Raw genomic sequence first — 15,269 nt, forward strand, 5'->3', positions numbered from 1 at the left:
AGCGCCTGAGGGGTCCAGTCGGGCTCATCTTCCGGAAGATTCCTACGGTCGGGGTCCGAGGGACAACCCTGCGCACAGGGCCCCGCAAATCCGGGGACAGACGGCGGAAGGGGCGCTCCCGCCTGGAGGTAACTGGACCCTTACAGTTCTCCTCCGTCTCCCCACAAGGGCCAAGCGGGGTCCTCCACGATAAGAAAGCTCTCACGTCCCCCTTTCCCCGCACTGCCCGCGAAAGAGCCCTGAGCTCAAGGGGACGTGTCGCTGCCCCCCACTCGCCCCCCGGTTACGACATTAGTCACCAACAAGTAACTCACTCCGCTTCCGCCATCTTCTCTCCTCCATCACTACCATGGGCTGCGCATGCGCCCCCCGGCGGCCACGGCGGCGGCGAGGGAGGGGGCGGGGTCGGCTAGCCTCGGGCCCCCGAGGTCACGTGGGGTCCTCGTCTTCCAATCTCCCCTCCCAGTGCAAGCCTTGCTTGCTGTGGAAAGTGACCAGGTTTCCAGTTTAGATACCAGTGTCTCACCTTCCCCAGTGCTCGCTTTCTTTTGCCTAGGGTCTTTTTCCTCTTGGGGAGGGTGTCTGTAACTAAGATATGAAAATTTCTGATTAGACTGTTAAAATTTTTAAGAACATCTAAAATATATCAAAGCCTATGTGAACTGCAAAGAGTGAGATGGAAGAGAATACCACGAGGATTGGATGATGAGGTGTCAGAGTGAAAGGAAATGCCATGGTAGCTGCAGGGATTGTTACCTGGGGCGCATGGCAGTTTGGGGATGGAACCGGCAATTCCTCTCTTGGGCTCAAAGACAGTGTTCTAGATCCCCATAAGGTGGACGGTTAAGGAATCGTCATGATTACCCTATGAATATCATTCATGTGTTTGACGTGAATTTACAGAGTGGTCAGTGGAGATTGCAAACTTGCATACCGCAGGGAACAAGCAGGAATGGCCACCAGTTTGCTAATGTAATTTACTATATTCTACGCATATGGCAACTAATCTGAAGCAGGATGAGACAAACATGCAAATTTGAGTGAAACAAGTCCCTATCTTCCAACAAATCTTAATCTGGAGAGTGAAGTGGGTTTTACAGAGATAGCCACACATTCTAAGTGATCTGACACATCCATCAAGCGCTTTGGCAACCTTAAGTTCAAGGAATAATAAATCTTTACTGTCCTTCACCAAAAACAGCATACTGATCACAAACAGTGCCTTCTTTTTCCACGTTTTAAGATGGTGGAGTCTCATTTCAAGAACTGAGAAATGAATTAGTGATATAAATTCATCGCAAAGTGTAATATGGTCTAATGAAAAGTATACTTAATCTTATAAATCCTGTGATCAGGATGTCCCTAGGGAAGGTAAGAGACCACTGCCTATGTAAGGTAAATTGTCCTTTACCACTTCTGCCTGTATGTTAACGTTGTTTCTTTACCTTATTTTCTTATCTAAAGCAGTGACCTTCCTCCTACTCCTAGGAGAACTCACTGAAAAAGTCCCCTTTGAAAAGTCCCTGTAGATGCTTAAAAATAAGATATTACTACTTTTTCTTTCTTTTCTGAGCTGCTCATATGATGCCATTGTCATTTAACTCTCAAGAATCAACTGTTGGGACTTCCTTGGTGGTCCAGTGGTTAAGAGTCTACTCTTCCAATGCAAGGCGTGTGGGTTTGATCCCCGGTTGGGGAACTAAGATCCTGCATGCTGCGTGGCCAAAAAAAAAAAAAAAATCAACTGTCTATTGGTATTGCTGACATTTTTGCTTAGTAAAACAAAACTGAAGAAAGCAGTCTTAGACCGAAAAATGCGTAATCCAAAGGAATGTTTGGAATAAATGGGCCAAAATTATGCCTTTTCATCCCTCTTTCCTTTGAACATCTAAGGCCTATATCTATATTGTCATCTCATGCAGATTGGCTTTAAAAGTCAGAACATATATTAGGTAAAATCAGGCCAGTACTTCTTTTTATTTATTTTATTCTATTTTATTTTTTATTTTTTTTGGCAGTGGCTTGCAGGAGCTTAGTTCCCGGACCAGGGATGGAACCCAGTGCCGGCAGTGAGAGTGCCAAGTCCTAACCACTGGACCTCCAGAGAATCCCCAGTACTGCTTTTTAGAAACATTTCAAAACCCAATATTTATTATAACAACAACTAGCATTTGTATAGCCTTTTACTAAAAGCAGAGGATTTCCACAAACTCATTTGATCATCACAACAATCCTAGTTATCATTTTCATTTAGCACAGAAATATAATGAGGCTTGGGCTTCCCTGGTGGTGCAGTGGTTGAGAATCCGCCTGCCAATGCAGGGGACGTGGGTTCGAGCCCCGGTCTGGGAAGATCCCACATGCCTCAGAGCAACTAAGCCCATGCACCACAACTACTGAGCCCGCATGCTGCAACTACTGAAGCCCGCGTGCCTAGAGCCCATGTTCCGCAACAAGAAAAGCCACCACAATGAGAAGCCCGTGCACCACAATGAAGAGTAACCCCCGCTCGCTGCAATTAGAGAAAGCCCGTGCACAGCAACGAAGACCCAACACAGCCAAAAATAAATAAATAAATTTATTTAAAAAAAAAGAAATATAATGAGGCTCAAGGTGATTAAATGCCTGTGGTGACTCTGCTAGACTGTACCAGAAATGGGGTTCTAACTTAAGCTTTCCATGGGCAAAATCAAGTTTTCGTTCCTGCATCATTCAGCAAGCCACTGTGTGAAATGTTAGTGGAGACAAAGTATGATAAAGGACTACCCTCAAGAAATTTATCATCACTTATCTGATGAAACAGAGGAAGGTGTTTTACCTCTTTGTGATTTCCTAATGAAGAGATTTATGTGTCATGCGAACAGGCTGAACTTCTTTCTAAAGTTTCCAGGAAACGTTGCTTTGGAGAAGTGCCAGCATCGTATATTTTAGAAAAATCCCTCTAGCAAGGATGGATTGGAGGAAAGTAAAACTGGAGACAGGGAAACTGGTTGGGAAACTGTATTAATCCTTAAAGAAGTGGTAAAAGGCTCCAGGAATGAAAAAGAAGGATAGATTAAAATTTTTGCTCCTTTGTTGCACTAGTCACACCTCAAGCGCTCAATAGCCATATGTGGCTAGTGGCAGCTATATTGTACAGTGTAGATATAGAACATTTCCATTATTACAGAAAGTTCTATTGGACGGTGCTCATCTGAATGCTAGGTCAGGGATTGGCAAACTACTATTTCTGTCTTAGTTTGGGCGGCTATGACAGAGGCCGTGGACTGGGCAGCTTAAGCAAACATTTATTTCTCACAGTTCTGGAGGCTGGGAAGTCCAGGGTCACGGTGCAGGCAGATTCAGTGTCCAGTGAGGGCCCTCCTCCTGGTTTGCAGACAGCCACCTTCTCACTGAATCCTCACATGGTGGAGAGAGAAGACAGTATAGCAGGAATGGGGACCATGGGCATTTGGGCCACTTCTTCATGTAACTCACTTGTGCCCCAAGGCCTGCTCAGCCCTATCATGTATAGTCCACTTCCATTTGATGGTGGAATGCTGCTATGCACACCCAACTTTACGGTCTGGTGGACCAGATGACACTCAGGTCACAATGAGCAGCTTGCATGGTAACTTGGTGACCCATAGTTAAGCATTCAGTCTCTACTAAGGTCCAGTAGCAGGCCAAGAGCTGTTTCTCAAAAGGAGAGTAGTTATCTGCAGAGGGTGATAGGGCTTTGTTCCAAAATCCTGAGGACCTGTGCTGTGATTTCCCTGTAGGGCCCTGCCGAAGGCTCCAAACAGCATTCCTATCTGCCGCTACCACTTGGGATGGAGTAACACACCCAAATGAGGAATATGTTGCCTCCAAAATCCAAAGGGGCCCTCTAGGTGTTAGACTTCTTTTTTTGTTTGTAGGAGGGGCCAGATGCAACAATTTATCCTTCACCTTAGAAGGGATATTTCCGCATGCCCCGCACCTCTGGACCTCCTAGAAATTTCACTGACATGGAAGAAGAAATGTCGCTGAATTTTTCTCAGACTTATTTCCCACCTTCTGACACACAAATGTCTTACCAATAAGTTGAGTAGTTGCTACTTTTTGCACACTACGTCCGATCAGGATAATGTCTTCAATGTAATGGACCAGTGGACCAGTGTGATATGATGTGAACGAAAAAGGTGATCAAAATTCTTGCAAACTAGTTATGACATAGGGTGGCAGGGTTGATTTAGCCCTGATGTAGGATTGTGAAGGTGTATTGCTGGCCTTTCCAGCTGAAAACAAACTGCTTCTGGTGGTCTTTACTAACAGGTATCAAGAAAAAAGCATTTGTCAGATCAATAGTTGCATACTAGGTACCAGAGGATATATTAATTTGCCCAACCAATAAAAACCACATCTGGTACAGCAGCTGCAACTGAAGTCACCAACTGGTCAAGCTTAGAGTAATCCACTGTCATTCTCCAAAATCTGTCTGCCTTCTGCACAGGCCAACGGGCAAGTTGAGTGGGGATGTGGTGGTGCTATTCTCTGCAATCCCTCCAGGAATACGGTATTGCTTTTGGTTTACTATTTTCCTAGGTAGGGGCAGTTCTACTGGCTTCCACTTGACCTTTACCACCATACTAGTCCTCACTCCACAGGTCAAGGAACCAAGGTGGTGATTCTGCCAGGTGCTCAGTGTATCTATTTTTTTTTAGGGGGGGCTGTATCGGGTCTTAGTTGCGGCATGTGGGATCTTTCGTTGAGGCGTGTGGGTTTCTCTCTAGTTGTGGCGTGTGGGCTTCAGGACGCATGGGTTCTGTGTTTGTGGCACCGTGGGCTTAGTTGCCCCACGGCATGTGGGATCTTAGTTCCCCCACCGGGGATCGAACCTGTGTCCCCTGCATTGGAAGCAGATTCTTTACCACTGGACCACCAGGGAAAACCAGTGTCCTTTCTGTCGGGGATGTAGCCTCTTCTTTATTTAAGGGGTACTGAGGTCTGTAAACCAGCTCAAGTCTGGGAATTGATTGAAGGGATATGACTCCCTTTTTATGATTCAGGTTAGACTTTTGTTTACTTGACCTAGAACTTTTCTACTGATACTGTTCAAGTAAGAATTTAGGGCTTCCCTGGTGGCGCAGTGGTTGAGAGTCTGCCTGCCGATGCAGGATAGGTTTCCTATCTGTTTCATTTCTAGGAATACCATGATCAACTAGCCAATGACATAGGTCTGCACAAGTCAGACTATCCGGATTGCTGCTCTGACTCTGCTGTCCACCAGTGCCGCCACTTGGTCCCTGCAACCCTAGGATCCAATTACTCCTGTTGCATTTAGGTTCCCCAATTCAGTGGCTACAGTTCCCACTGTAAGGTCTGGCCTACAGAGAAGAGCGATCACAGAGCCCTTCACGGATGCTGGAGCTCCCCTCACAAACTGCTATGGAGTGAGTATTTGTGCCCCCCCCCCAAATGTTGAAGCCCTAATCCCCAATGTGATGGTATTTGGAAACTTTGGGAGGTAATTAGGTCATCAGGGTTGAACCTTTATAAATGGGATTAGTGCTCTTAGAAGAAGAAAGATGAGAGAGATGATCTCTCTCCACCATGTGAGGATACAGCAACAAGGTGGCCATTGTCTGCAAATTGGGAAGAAGTTTCTCACCAGACACCACATTTGCCAGCACCTTGATCCTGGACTTCCCACTCTCTAGAACTGTGAGAAATAATTGTTTGTTGTTTAAACCACCCAGTCTGTGGTATTTATTATAGCAGCCCAAACTGACTAGCACAAGCCCACAGGCCAAATCCAGCCTGTCGCTTGTTTTTATACAGCCCTCAAGCTAAGAATGGTTTCTACATTTTCTAATGATTGAAAAAAATATCCAAGGGAGAATATTTTGTGACGAGTGAGAATTATGTGAAATTTATATTTCAGTGTCCATAAATTAGGTCTTATTGGAACACAGCAATACTCACGCGTTTATGTATTGCCTGCAGCTACTTTTGTGCTTCAAGGGCAGAGTTGAGTAGTTGCAACAGACACTGTAATGGTCCACTTGACAGAAAAAGTATGCTGACCTGTGTTCTAAATCACTGATCACCTCGTGCTGGACACTTGCAGAGCAGTTAATATAGTGCCTACACTGTCCTACACCCCATCTAGACTTGATTGCTGTCCTAATATCCTACATGGTGAGACAGAAGGTCAAGTGACCCAGATTTGAATTCTGGTAAAGTACTGACCCTCCTTGGGAAACTGCTTCACGTTTTAGTTTTTTTTGTTGTTTTGTTATTTATTTATTTATTTGGTTGTGCTGGGTCTTAGTTGTTTTTTTTTTTTTTTTTTGAGGTCTTAGTTTTATAACGTGAAAAAAAGAGGGGCAACACCTTACAAGACTGTTGTACGGCCTTAAAAAACCAAATGTAAAGTCTAAAAAAGTTCTCTTTTTTCTTTTTTTAACTTTTTATCAAAGTCTTCCTTCACTTGAATTTGTTCAATAAATGTTACTGAGTATGCCTACTACTCAATAGGTTTTAAATGCTTGCTGAGGGAATGAGTGCTTGAATATTTGGATGAATGAGGACTAAAATTCTAGTATATCCTATAGGTTGGAATGACGCAGTATATGGACTTGCTTTCTCTTTTCCTTGAAAGTAATACAGTATACTAAAACCAAATACTTTGACTAAAGCAAATAGTACTGAAACTGAAAAGACAGTCTAGTCCTGCCACCTCTCATCTACTCTTACAATAATCAGTATGTTAATCGTATGCTTATCAATCTTATCTTCCCTTGTATACCTGTGGTTGGCACTGTTACTAGTTGGCTATGTTTCCCCAGGGGCTGAATAGCACAAACTGGGAGCTTTAAAGCTTAAAGGGACATTAGACGTCATGTGACCCATGCTGAGGAAGAATCCATGGCAAAAGCAGAATCTGAACTCTGATCTCCTAACCTCCTATCCATCCAGTCCGCAGTTTTTTGCCTTGTGCCACGAAGCCTTACCTCAAGCATGTAGGTACTTGATAAACGCTTGAAGCTGCTATGGACTTTCATTTCCATTCTGCTTTTTGCTTAATGTTTACTTAGCATTGTGGCAGCCTGGAAGAGTTGTGCTACGTAGAGCTGTAGAAACAGACAAACTTCGATTTCAATCCTGACTTTGCCATTCTCTAGCTGGGTGACCTCTTGCAATGCTATCAGCTCCACCTTCAAAATATAACCTCATCATAACTGAATCACTTTGCTGTACACCTGAAACTAACACAACACTGTAAGTCAACTGTTTTCAAGAAAAATTTAGATATATATACAAATAAAACCTCATCTCTGGCCACACTATCATAAACACGCATGAAATTATCAAAATACAAACCAAGTCAATCTGACACTTCTCACCACCTCCACAGTTATCAGTCTAAGCCAAGCCACCATCATCTCTCCCCTGGACCACTGCCATAGGCTCCTGACAGGTCACCCAGCTTCTATTCTTGCTCCTCTGTAATTTACTCTCCGCAGAGCAGTCTAAGTAAGCTTTATAGCTGTAAATCAGATCACATCACTGTCCTGCTCAAATCATCCAGTGCCCATCACACTCAGCAGAGAGTTTTCTCTTGTTCACTCTGCTCCAGCCACTCTGGCGTCCTTGCTTTTCCTTCTCACACTTGCTACTTCCCAGTTGGGAAAGCCTTTTACACAGGTCTCACTTCCTCACTTCATCCAGGACTCTGCTCAAATATCTCCTCAGAGCTCACTCCCCACCACCTAACCCAACGTGGGCTTCTCGTCACTTTCCTTCCCTTATCTCACTTTACTTTTCTTCATGACACTTCAATGCTCCACACATTATGTTATGTACCTATTTGTTTGTTTATGTACTACTCCCATGAACCTCCAGGTTATAAACTACACATTTTGTTTACTTCTACATTCCTAGTTCTTTAAACATTAAGTGCTCAATAATTACGCATTGAATAAATGAAGTTTACTTAACTGCTCTAATCCCCAGTTTGCTAATCTGAAAAATGGGGACAGTATTTACCACACTTATTGTACAAGTTGAAAAAAGATGAAATAATGTATCTAAACAGTAGAGCATGATAAACGCTCACTAAGCATAGCTGTAATTATTTTAAAATTTTGCCACAAATTATTATGCTTAAAGTAAAGGAAAATAATCCTCCTATTGTATTTCCAAAAGCTATGCAATTTTTATGAGGCCATCCTTACTTTTTTCTTTTTAAGATTTATTTATTTTATTTATTTTTGGCTGCTTTGGGTCTTAGTTGTGGCACACGGGATCTTCTTTGTGGTGCACAGGCTTCTCTCTAGTTGTGGTGTACGGGTTTTTCTCTTCTCTAGTTGTGGTACGCGGGCTTCAGGGCGCATGGGCTCTGTAGTTGTGGCATGAGGGTTCCAGAGCGCGTGGGCTCTGTAGTTTGTGGCACGGCGGGCTCTCTAGTTGAGGCGCATGAGCTCAGTAGTTGTGGCACAGGGGCTTAGTTGCTCTGAGGCATGTGGGATCTTAGTTCCCTGACCAGGGATCAAACCTGTGTCCCCTGCATTGTAAGGCAGATTCTTTACCACTGGACCACCAGGGAAGTCCCCCTTACTTTTAAAAGTTAGTTAGCAGATACATTTTTTAACATGCATATGCTGTAATTTAAAATATTTAGTGTCAGTATCTGAGAATAGATTTTTGCCTGTGTGCTCCTAATGTATTAAACAGTGTCATATCAGTTTCATATTAAATCTTAATTGTAATATTCTATTTATGGTAGATAAGTCTCTCTTAATTACATAAAATGCCAGAGACAACAGGAGGCAGAACAAAATACATTATAGGGAACAAGCAAAGATAGTGAACAGGAATGAAAAGTTAGCGAAGTTGGGGAAAAGTTATGTGACAGAAGCATACAATCATATAGAACTTAATTTTAATGTTTACCTCTAGCAAATCCTGAATACAAAATTGTCCAAAAATCTAAATAATGCAGAAATATATATGAAATAGGAAGTGAAAGTCCACTACAATCCACGTCCAAAAATAATCATTAACGGCTTATTTTATATTCTTTTTGATTTTCTATGTACTAACATACATATAAGTATATGTATCTCTTTATCAAAAATGGTATTGGACTATATACACTCTTTTGCAACCATTTTCACTTAATAGTATATCCTTCCATGTCAGTGTATGTGGTTTTCTTCCAGTTCCTCAAAGATGCCACTTTGCTTACCTCATGGCCTTCCATACAATCCTGGAATATTCTCTCCCATACTTTGCAAATCTAGTTCCTTGTTTCCCTTTAATTATCTGCATAAATGTCATTTCTTCAGATAGGTTTTTCCAGATCAATTTATAGAGCTCTCCCCACCTTTATTCTCTGTCACTGCACAATATTTATTTCCCTTGGAGCAGGTACCACAGTTTGTAATTGTGGGTTTGTTCACTTATTTTCTTGCCTATTTTTTCTCTCTAAACTGTGAATCTCACAAGGACAGGGAATAAACCTGTTTTCTTCATGACTGTATATTCAGTGCCTTGCACAGTGCCAGGCACCATAGTAAGCTCTAAATAAATGTGTTGAAATAAATAAGTGTGTAAGTAACACACTGAAAAAAGGGTATTTGTTCTTTCACTCCCTGTCCATGATGGATAGAGCATTGCTTTCTTTTTTCTTCAGTTCTTTACTTATTCTTAGTTAAGAAACAATACTGTACAGTTGACCTTTGAACATCATGAGTTTGAACTGTGCAGGTCCACTTTTACATGGATTTTTTTTCAGTAAATGCATACTACAGTACTTACATGATATGTGATTGGTTGAATCTGTGGTTGTGGAACTGTGGATACAGAAGGTCAACTGTAAAGTTACACACAAATTTTTGACAGCACAGAAGTTAGTGCCCCTAACTTCCTACATTGTTCAACTGTACTTATCTGGATTCACACCTGGGATGTGTTTTAATCAGGTATGGTAAGGTGAAAGACACAAGGACAACTGCTTTTGAAATAAGAGTTTATTATTTACAGTTCCCAAAGAAAGGGAGCATGCCACACCATGCAGGGCCACATGGGGAAGCACCAGGGTCAGTCTGGAGGCAGAAGGAGTGAAAGAGAAAGCATGGCCCAGAGCCTTTATTGTAGTTTCTGCAGAAAGGAATGGAAGAGGCAGCATATGAAAGTTTAAGTAAATTTGGGATTGGATAGTTTGAATATTTTTAGTAGGCTCTGGTCTATAGCAGTGGTCTCTAGTTGTCCAGTACCTGGCCCTGGGTGGGGAGGGGTGATTTAGAACAGGGGAAATACTGGCTTGGTGTATGAGAATTAAATAAAGGAGGAAGTCGGGGATATGGGCTTTGGATTGGTTGGTTTGCATATGAAAGCCACATTCACAGAGGAGAAGTCATTTGCTATCTCTAGGATAATTTTTAGAGATAAAAGCCCTGGGAGGGGCAGCCTCTCCTCTGTCAGTAAGGCCACCAAGATATCAAAGCATCATAAAATATACAAAATAAAAAGCATGATTAATACATTTCCAACCTAATTTAGGCATCATGAATGCTCATTCCCCAGTTAAATTTTTCAGATGAAAGATATAAACCACATCTGTGTATATAAATCTTTGTCTCGTTTAATGCAGGAAGATGGGCAGGGCCTGAAATTTGGAGTTAAGAATCTGAATTTAAGCACTGATCCTTCCCATTTCCAGCTGGGTGCTCTTAGCCAATCCAATTAACCTCTCTGAACACCAAGTTCCTCATAACTAAAGCAGGGATAACAGTAATTTTTACCAGAAATGTGATTGTATTTGTCAAAATGTTTTGTTAACTACAATGCACCATGTACACATTTAAAGTTTTACTGCAGTATACTGCAGGGACTTTTTCTCAGAATAAGAATTTAGAAGGTGTTTTTGTTGTTGTTGTAATTGTAGACATGTTCAAGGGCAAGACTGGAGGGGGAACACTAAAAATTTATTCAGGAAAAGAATAAGATTTCACTGTCTAGTTACATAGTGCAGTTTTGGATTAAAGGGTACTTTCCATCAATGGACTTCAAAGAGCTTTGAAACGTTTATTTATTTTCATAATATTTTGAAGTCAGTTAGGTTAAAGTTATCGTCATTTACTCTCTGAAGGGAAATAAATACACAGCAAGTTACATAACCTGCTTGAGTCAAAATTAGAACCAAGGCTTTCAGTTTTGCCACATAGTGCTCAGACTGGAGCTGCACTGCTCCCCAGAATAAGCAAGCACCTTCTTTTGCTGGAATCATCTAAGGTTTGGTTTTATCACAATGCTTGCTGGATCAAGCAATTTAAGAAAAATTAGAAAATCTGTCATCAAATAATCACTAGCAATTCATTACCAGCAAATAAGCCTCATCAAGTGCCTCTAAGATGTAGGCATTGGTTTTACTTAATGAAGTTAAGAATCTGTGTCTTCTCCTGAGGTCCTAGAATTTTTGTCTCTTCTGGGTCATTCTTCCCTCTGCTCTCATCTAAAGAACCAATGCTTTTACATTCCGCTTCTCCCTAAAATTTCAGGTGATTTAGGACTAAATCCAAAGCTCCTTCTGTGGCTTACAGAGTCTTTATTTTCTGACTCTAAAACACCTTCTTCCTCTGCTTCCAGCTGCCTTTATACTTAATCCTCATTAAATTTCTCATCAGGCAGACAAAACTAGGCCTTTTCACTGCCCTGCCTTTACACCCAACTTTAATTCATCTAAAATAGCAATAAGGGGAGGCTGAGAGGAGAAAGAGAAGGCTATACTTGTTAAATACAGTTGTCGCTCGGTAGCCACCGTGAATTGGTTCCAGGACCCCCTCGGATACCAAAATCCATGGGTTCTCACTTCTTCTTTATAAAATGGTGTAGTATTTCCATATAACCTATGTGCATTCTTCTGTATACTCTAAATCATCTCCAGATTACTTATAATACCTAATGCAATGTAAATACTATGTAAATATTTGTAAATACAGTGTAAATGCTATGAAATAGTTGCCAGAGCATGGCAAATTCAAATTTTGCTTTTTGAAACTTTCTGAAATTTTTTTTTTTTAATATTTTCGATCTACAGTTGGTTGAATCTGTGGATGCAGAACCCGAGGATATGGAGGGCCAACTGTCCTTGCTGAGTGCTCTACATACAGTATCCTATCTAATTTGCACAGCAAACCCATGAAGCTGATGAGGGTACTCATTTTAGTGGGATTAAGTAACCTGTCCAAGGTCATACTGCTAGTAAGTGGCAGGATTAGCTTTGGAACCGAAGTCCACCTGCAAAATACATGCCCTGGCCTCTTCCATATGCTGACCCTCTCCACCCACTATTGTCATCTGGCATTATTCTTCAGATTCTGCTCAACCTTTCCATCCTCTGGGCTTCACAGCCTCACCCAGATGGAGTTAGCGCTCTCATAGTACTCTGTTTATACTCCTCTAATAATACTTACCAGGTATTTACTTTTAATTGAGATATAATTCACATAAAATTCATGTTTAAAGCATATAACTCAGTGTATATTCACAATGTCATGTAACCATCACTATTATCTAATTGCAGAATATTTTCATCGCCCCAGAAGAAACTCCAAGACCTTTAAGCAATCACTCCCCGTTCTCCCTTTCCTGAAACCTCTGGCAACCACTAATCTGCTTTCTGTCTCTATAGATTTGTCTGTTATGGACATTTAATATGAATGGAATTATACAATATGTAGCCTTTTGTGTCTGTCTTCTCTTGCTTAGTGTTTTCAAGGTTTATCCACATTGTCATGTGTTTCGGGACTTCATTCCTTTTTACAGATGAATACTATTTCATTTTAGGGATATACCACATTTTGTTTATCCATTCTTCAATTAATGGACATCTGGTTTGATCTCACTTTTTAGTTACTGTGAATAATGCTTACATGAACATTTGTGTACTGCTTTTTGTGCAGACATATGTTTTTAATTCTCTTGGTTATATAACTAGGAAAGGAATTGCTGAGTCATATGGTAACTCAATATTTAACATCTTGAGAAACTGTCAAACTGTTTTCCAAAGTAGCTGCACTTCTTCACATTCCCACCTGCAATGTATGAGGGTTCCAATTTCTGCACGCCCTTGCCAACGCTTGTTATCATCCATCTTTTGATTATAGTCAACCTAGTAGGTATGAAGTGATTGAGTTGCATTTCCCTAATGACTAATAATGAATATTTTTCATGCTTTTATGGCCATTTGTTTGTCTTCTTTGGAGAAATGTCTATTCAAATTCTTTGCCCACAAAGAGAAATTAAGTTATTTGTCTTTTGTAAGAGTTACTTGTATATCTGAATACTAGTCCCTTATCAGACATATGATTTGCAAATGTTTTCTCCCATTCTAAGGGAAGACTTTTCTCTTTCTTGATTGTGTCCTTTGAAATACCAGCATTTTACATTTTGATGAAGTTCAATTTATCTTTTTCTTTTGTTACTTGTGCTTTTGGTGGCAATCTAAGAATCCATTGTCGAATCTAAGGTCACAAAGATTTCCTGCTGTGTTTTTTTCTAAGAGTTTTATAATTTTAGCTCTTATACTTAAATCTTTGATCCATCTTGAGCTAAATTTTGTAAATGGTTTAGGTAGAAGTCCAACTTCATTCTTCTGTATATGGATAGTCAATTGTTCCAGCATCATTTGTTAAAACAAATTAACCCTCCTCCAAGAAAAAGACCTATTTTTTCCCCCACTGAATTGTCTTGGCCCTTTACACTGACACATGTCTGCTAGTGTGAGCTCCTTGAGGGCAAGGTTTTTTATATTACTACCTGCATGTCTAGCATGGGACTATGATGTAGTAAACCCTCAAAAAACGTGTTCAATAAATGAAAAGCTGATTTGAGAATCCTAGTGTCAACCTACACGTACCAAGTGCCATAGACTTTGCTAGATGCTGGGGAAGTTTTATACATGAACTCACAGTCTAGTAAAGTTTTCAAACCAAAAGTTTCCAAGGGGTCCGAGAATCTTACAATCCTACACTGGAATGGGTCTAGGAGGTCGCGATTCTGGTAAGGAAAAGCAGACCTGACAAGGCTAAATAGCAGCCTGTGGCCTTATCTCATGTTAATTTGCCAGAGATCCCAGGTCTCTTTGAAATTACATTATGACTTTACAACTTAACAAAGGATTTTTTTTCAGTTAGGCCTCCATAAAGCATTTTTTCAGTTAGGTAGGCCTTGAGAAAGTCCTCTCCAGATGAAGGACAGCTGCTTCTGTTTCATATCACTCTTACCTTCTGAGATAACTGCTATCAGAGATTAAAAAATTTTTTTCCTCCACCCTAGCTGGACATAATCACTCCTTTCTCTGAACTTCTATAGCTCTTACTTGCTCTTCCAGAAAATTAGCAATTTGTTTTGTACTGCCCTAGTGCTTTGGATTTTTATGTAATCTTGAATTATTTATCACCAGTTTATGTATAAACTTCCTAAGTAGACTGCCCCAACTAGACTCAAGGGCAAAAGTTGCATTTTACATTTATTGTATGAAATATAGGGCTTTGTACCTAGTGGACGTGCAACAGGTATTTCTTGACATTATTTGTGTTTTTATAGAATTTATTTTTAAAATAAGAAGCTATTAGGCTTAAGTTTCATTCTGTTTTTCCCTAGAGGCTAAGGGTGTGAGGCTCAAAGGGAGAAGCACCTTCTCTCCTTTGGACAATTACTAGTGACCCTCTACTTGCTTTCCTAGAGGAATGGAGACACCAGAGAACTAATAATTAGTACATGTACATATTTAAATATTTCTTAATATTACTATTAAAGGTTTTAAAATTCTATGAAAAGGATAAAAGAGATTGGCAGAATTCCCCCCAGAACCCAGTAAATTAAACTAACTCTCAAGGAAACTCTGAGTTGTAGTTTTTAAATTACTGAATCAGAAAGTAGAGAAACAGGGACTTCCCTGGTGGTCCAGTGGTTAAGACTCCATGCTTCCACTGCAGGGGAGTTGCGGAGCACAGGCTCCGGACGCGCAGGCTCAGCGGCCATGGCTCACAGGCCCACGCGCTCCGCGGCATATGGAATCTTCCCGGACCGGGGCACGAACCCGTGTTCTCTGCATCGGCAGGCGGACTCTCAACCACTGCGCCACCAGGGAAGCCCCTGTTTCTCTTCTTATCTCAAGCTTGCTTTCTAGTTAAGACATGGAAGAAGGAGATGGAATAATCTAGCCTCATATTGAACAGTGCCCTGCAGAACATAACCAGAATCTTTGGAACTGTTTAACTAAGGTAAAATAGAAA

General features: G+C 41.0%; 1 protein-coding gene across 11 annotated transcripts in view; it reads right to left on the bottom strand.

Annotated features, from left to right (window-relative positions):
• The window catches only part of PHC3 (polyhomeotic homolog 3), an 83,387-nt gene extending 83,052 nt beyond the window's left edge, over window positions 1–335 (bottom strand). For all 11 annotated transcript variants that reach the window (XR_003001668.1, XR_003001669.1, XM_024734055.1 and 8 more), the window contains exon 1: window positions 315–335. Coding sequence is in view for 9 of the 11 variants with exons in the window: in XM_024734055.1 (XP_024589823.1) it covers window positions 315–328 (14 nt within the window). In the remaining 2 variants the exon portion in view is untranslated. The remainder of the gene's footprint in view (window positions 1–314) is intronic.
• Window positions 336–15,269: the final 14,934 nt, after the last annotated feature.

Source organism: Neophocaena asiaeorientalis, unplaced genomic scaffold (genome assembly GCF_003031525.2).
Source record: "Neophocaena asiaeorientalis asiaeorientalis breed wild unplaced genomic scaffold, Neophocaena_asiaeorientalis_V1.1 scaffold280, whole genome shotgun sequence".
In the NCBI taxonomy this organism is placed as follows: domain Eukaryota; kingdom Metazoa; phylum Chordata; class Mammalia; order Artiodactyla; family Phocoenidae; genus Neophocaena; species Neophocaena asiaeorientalis.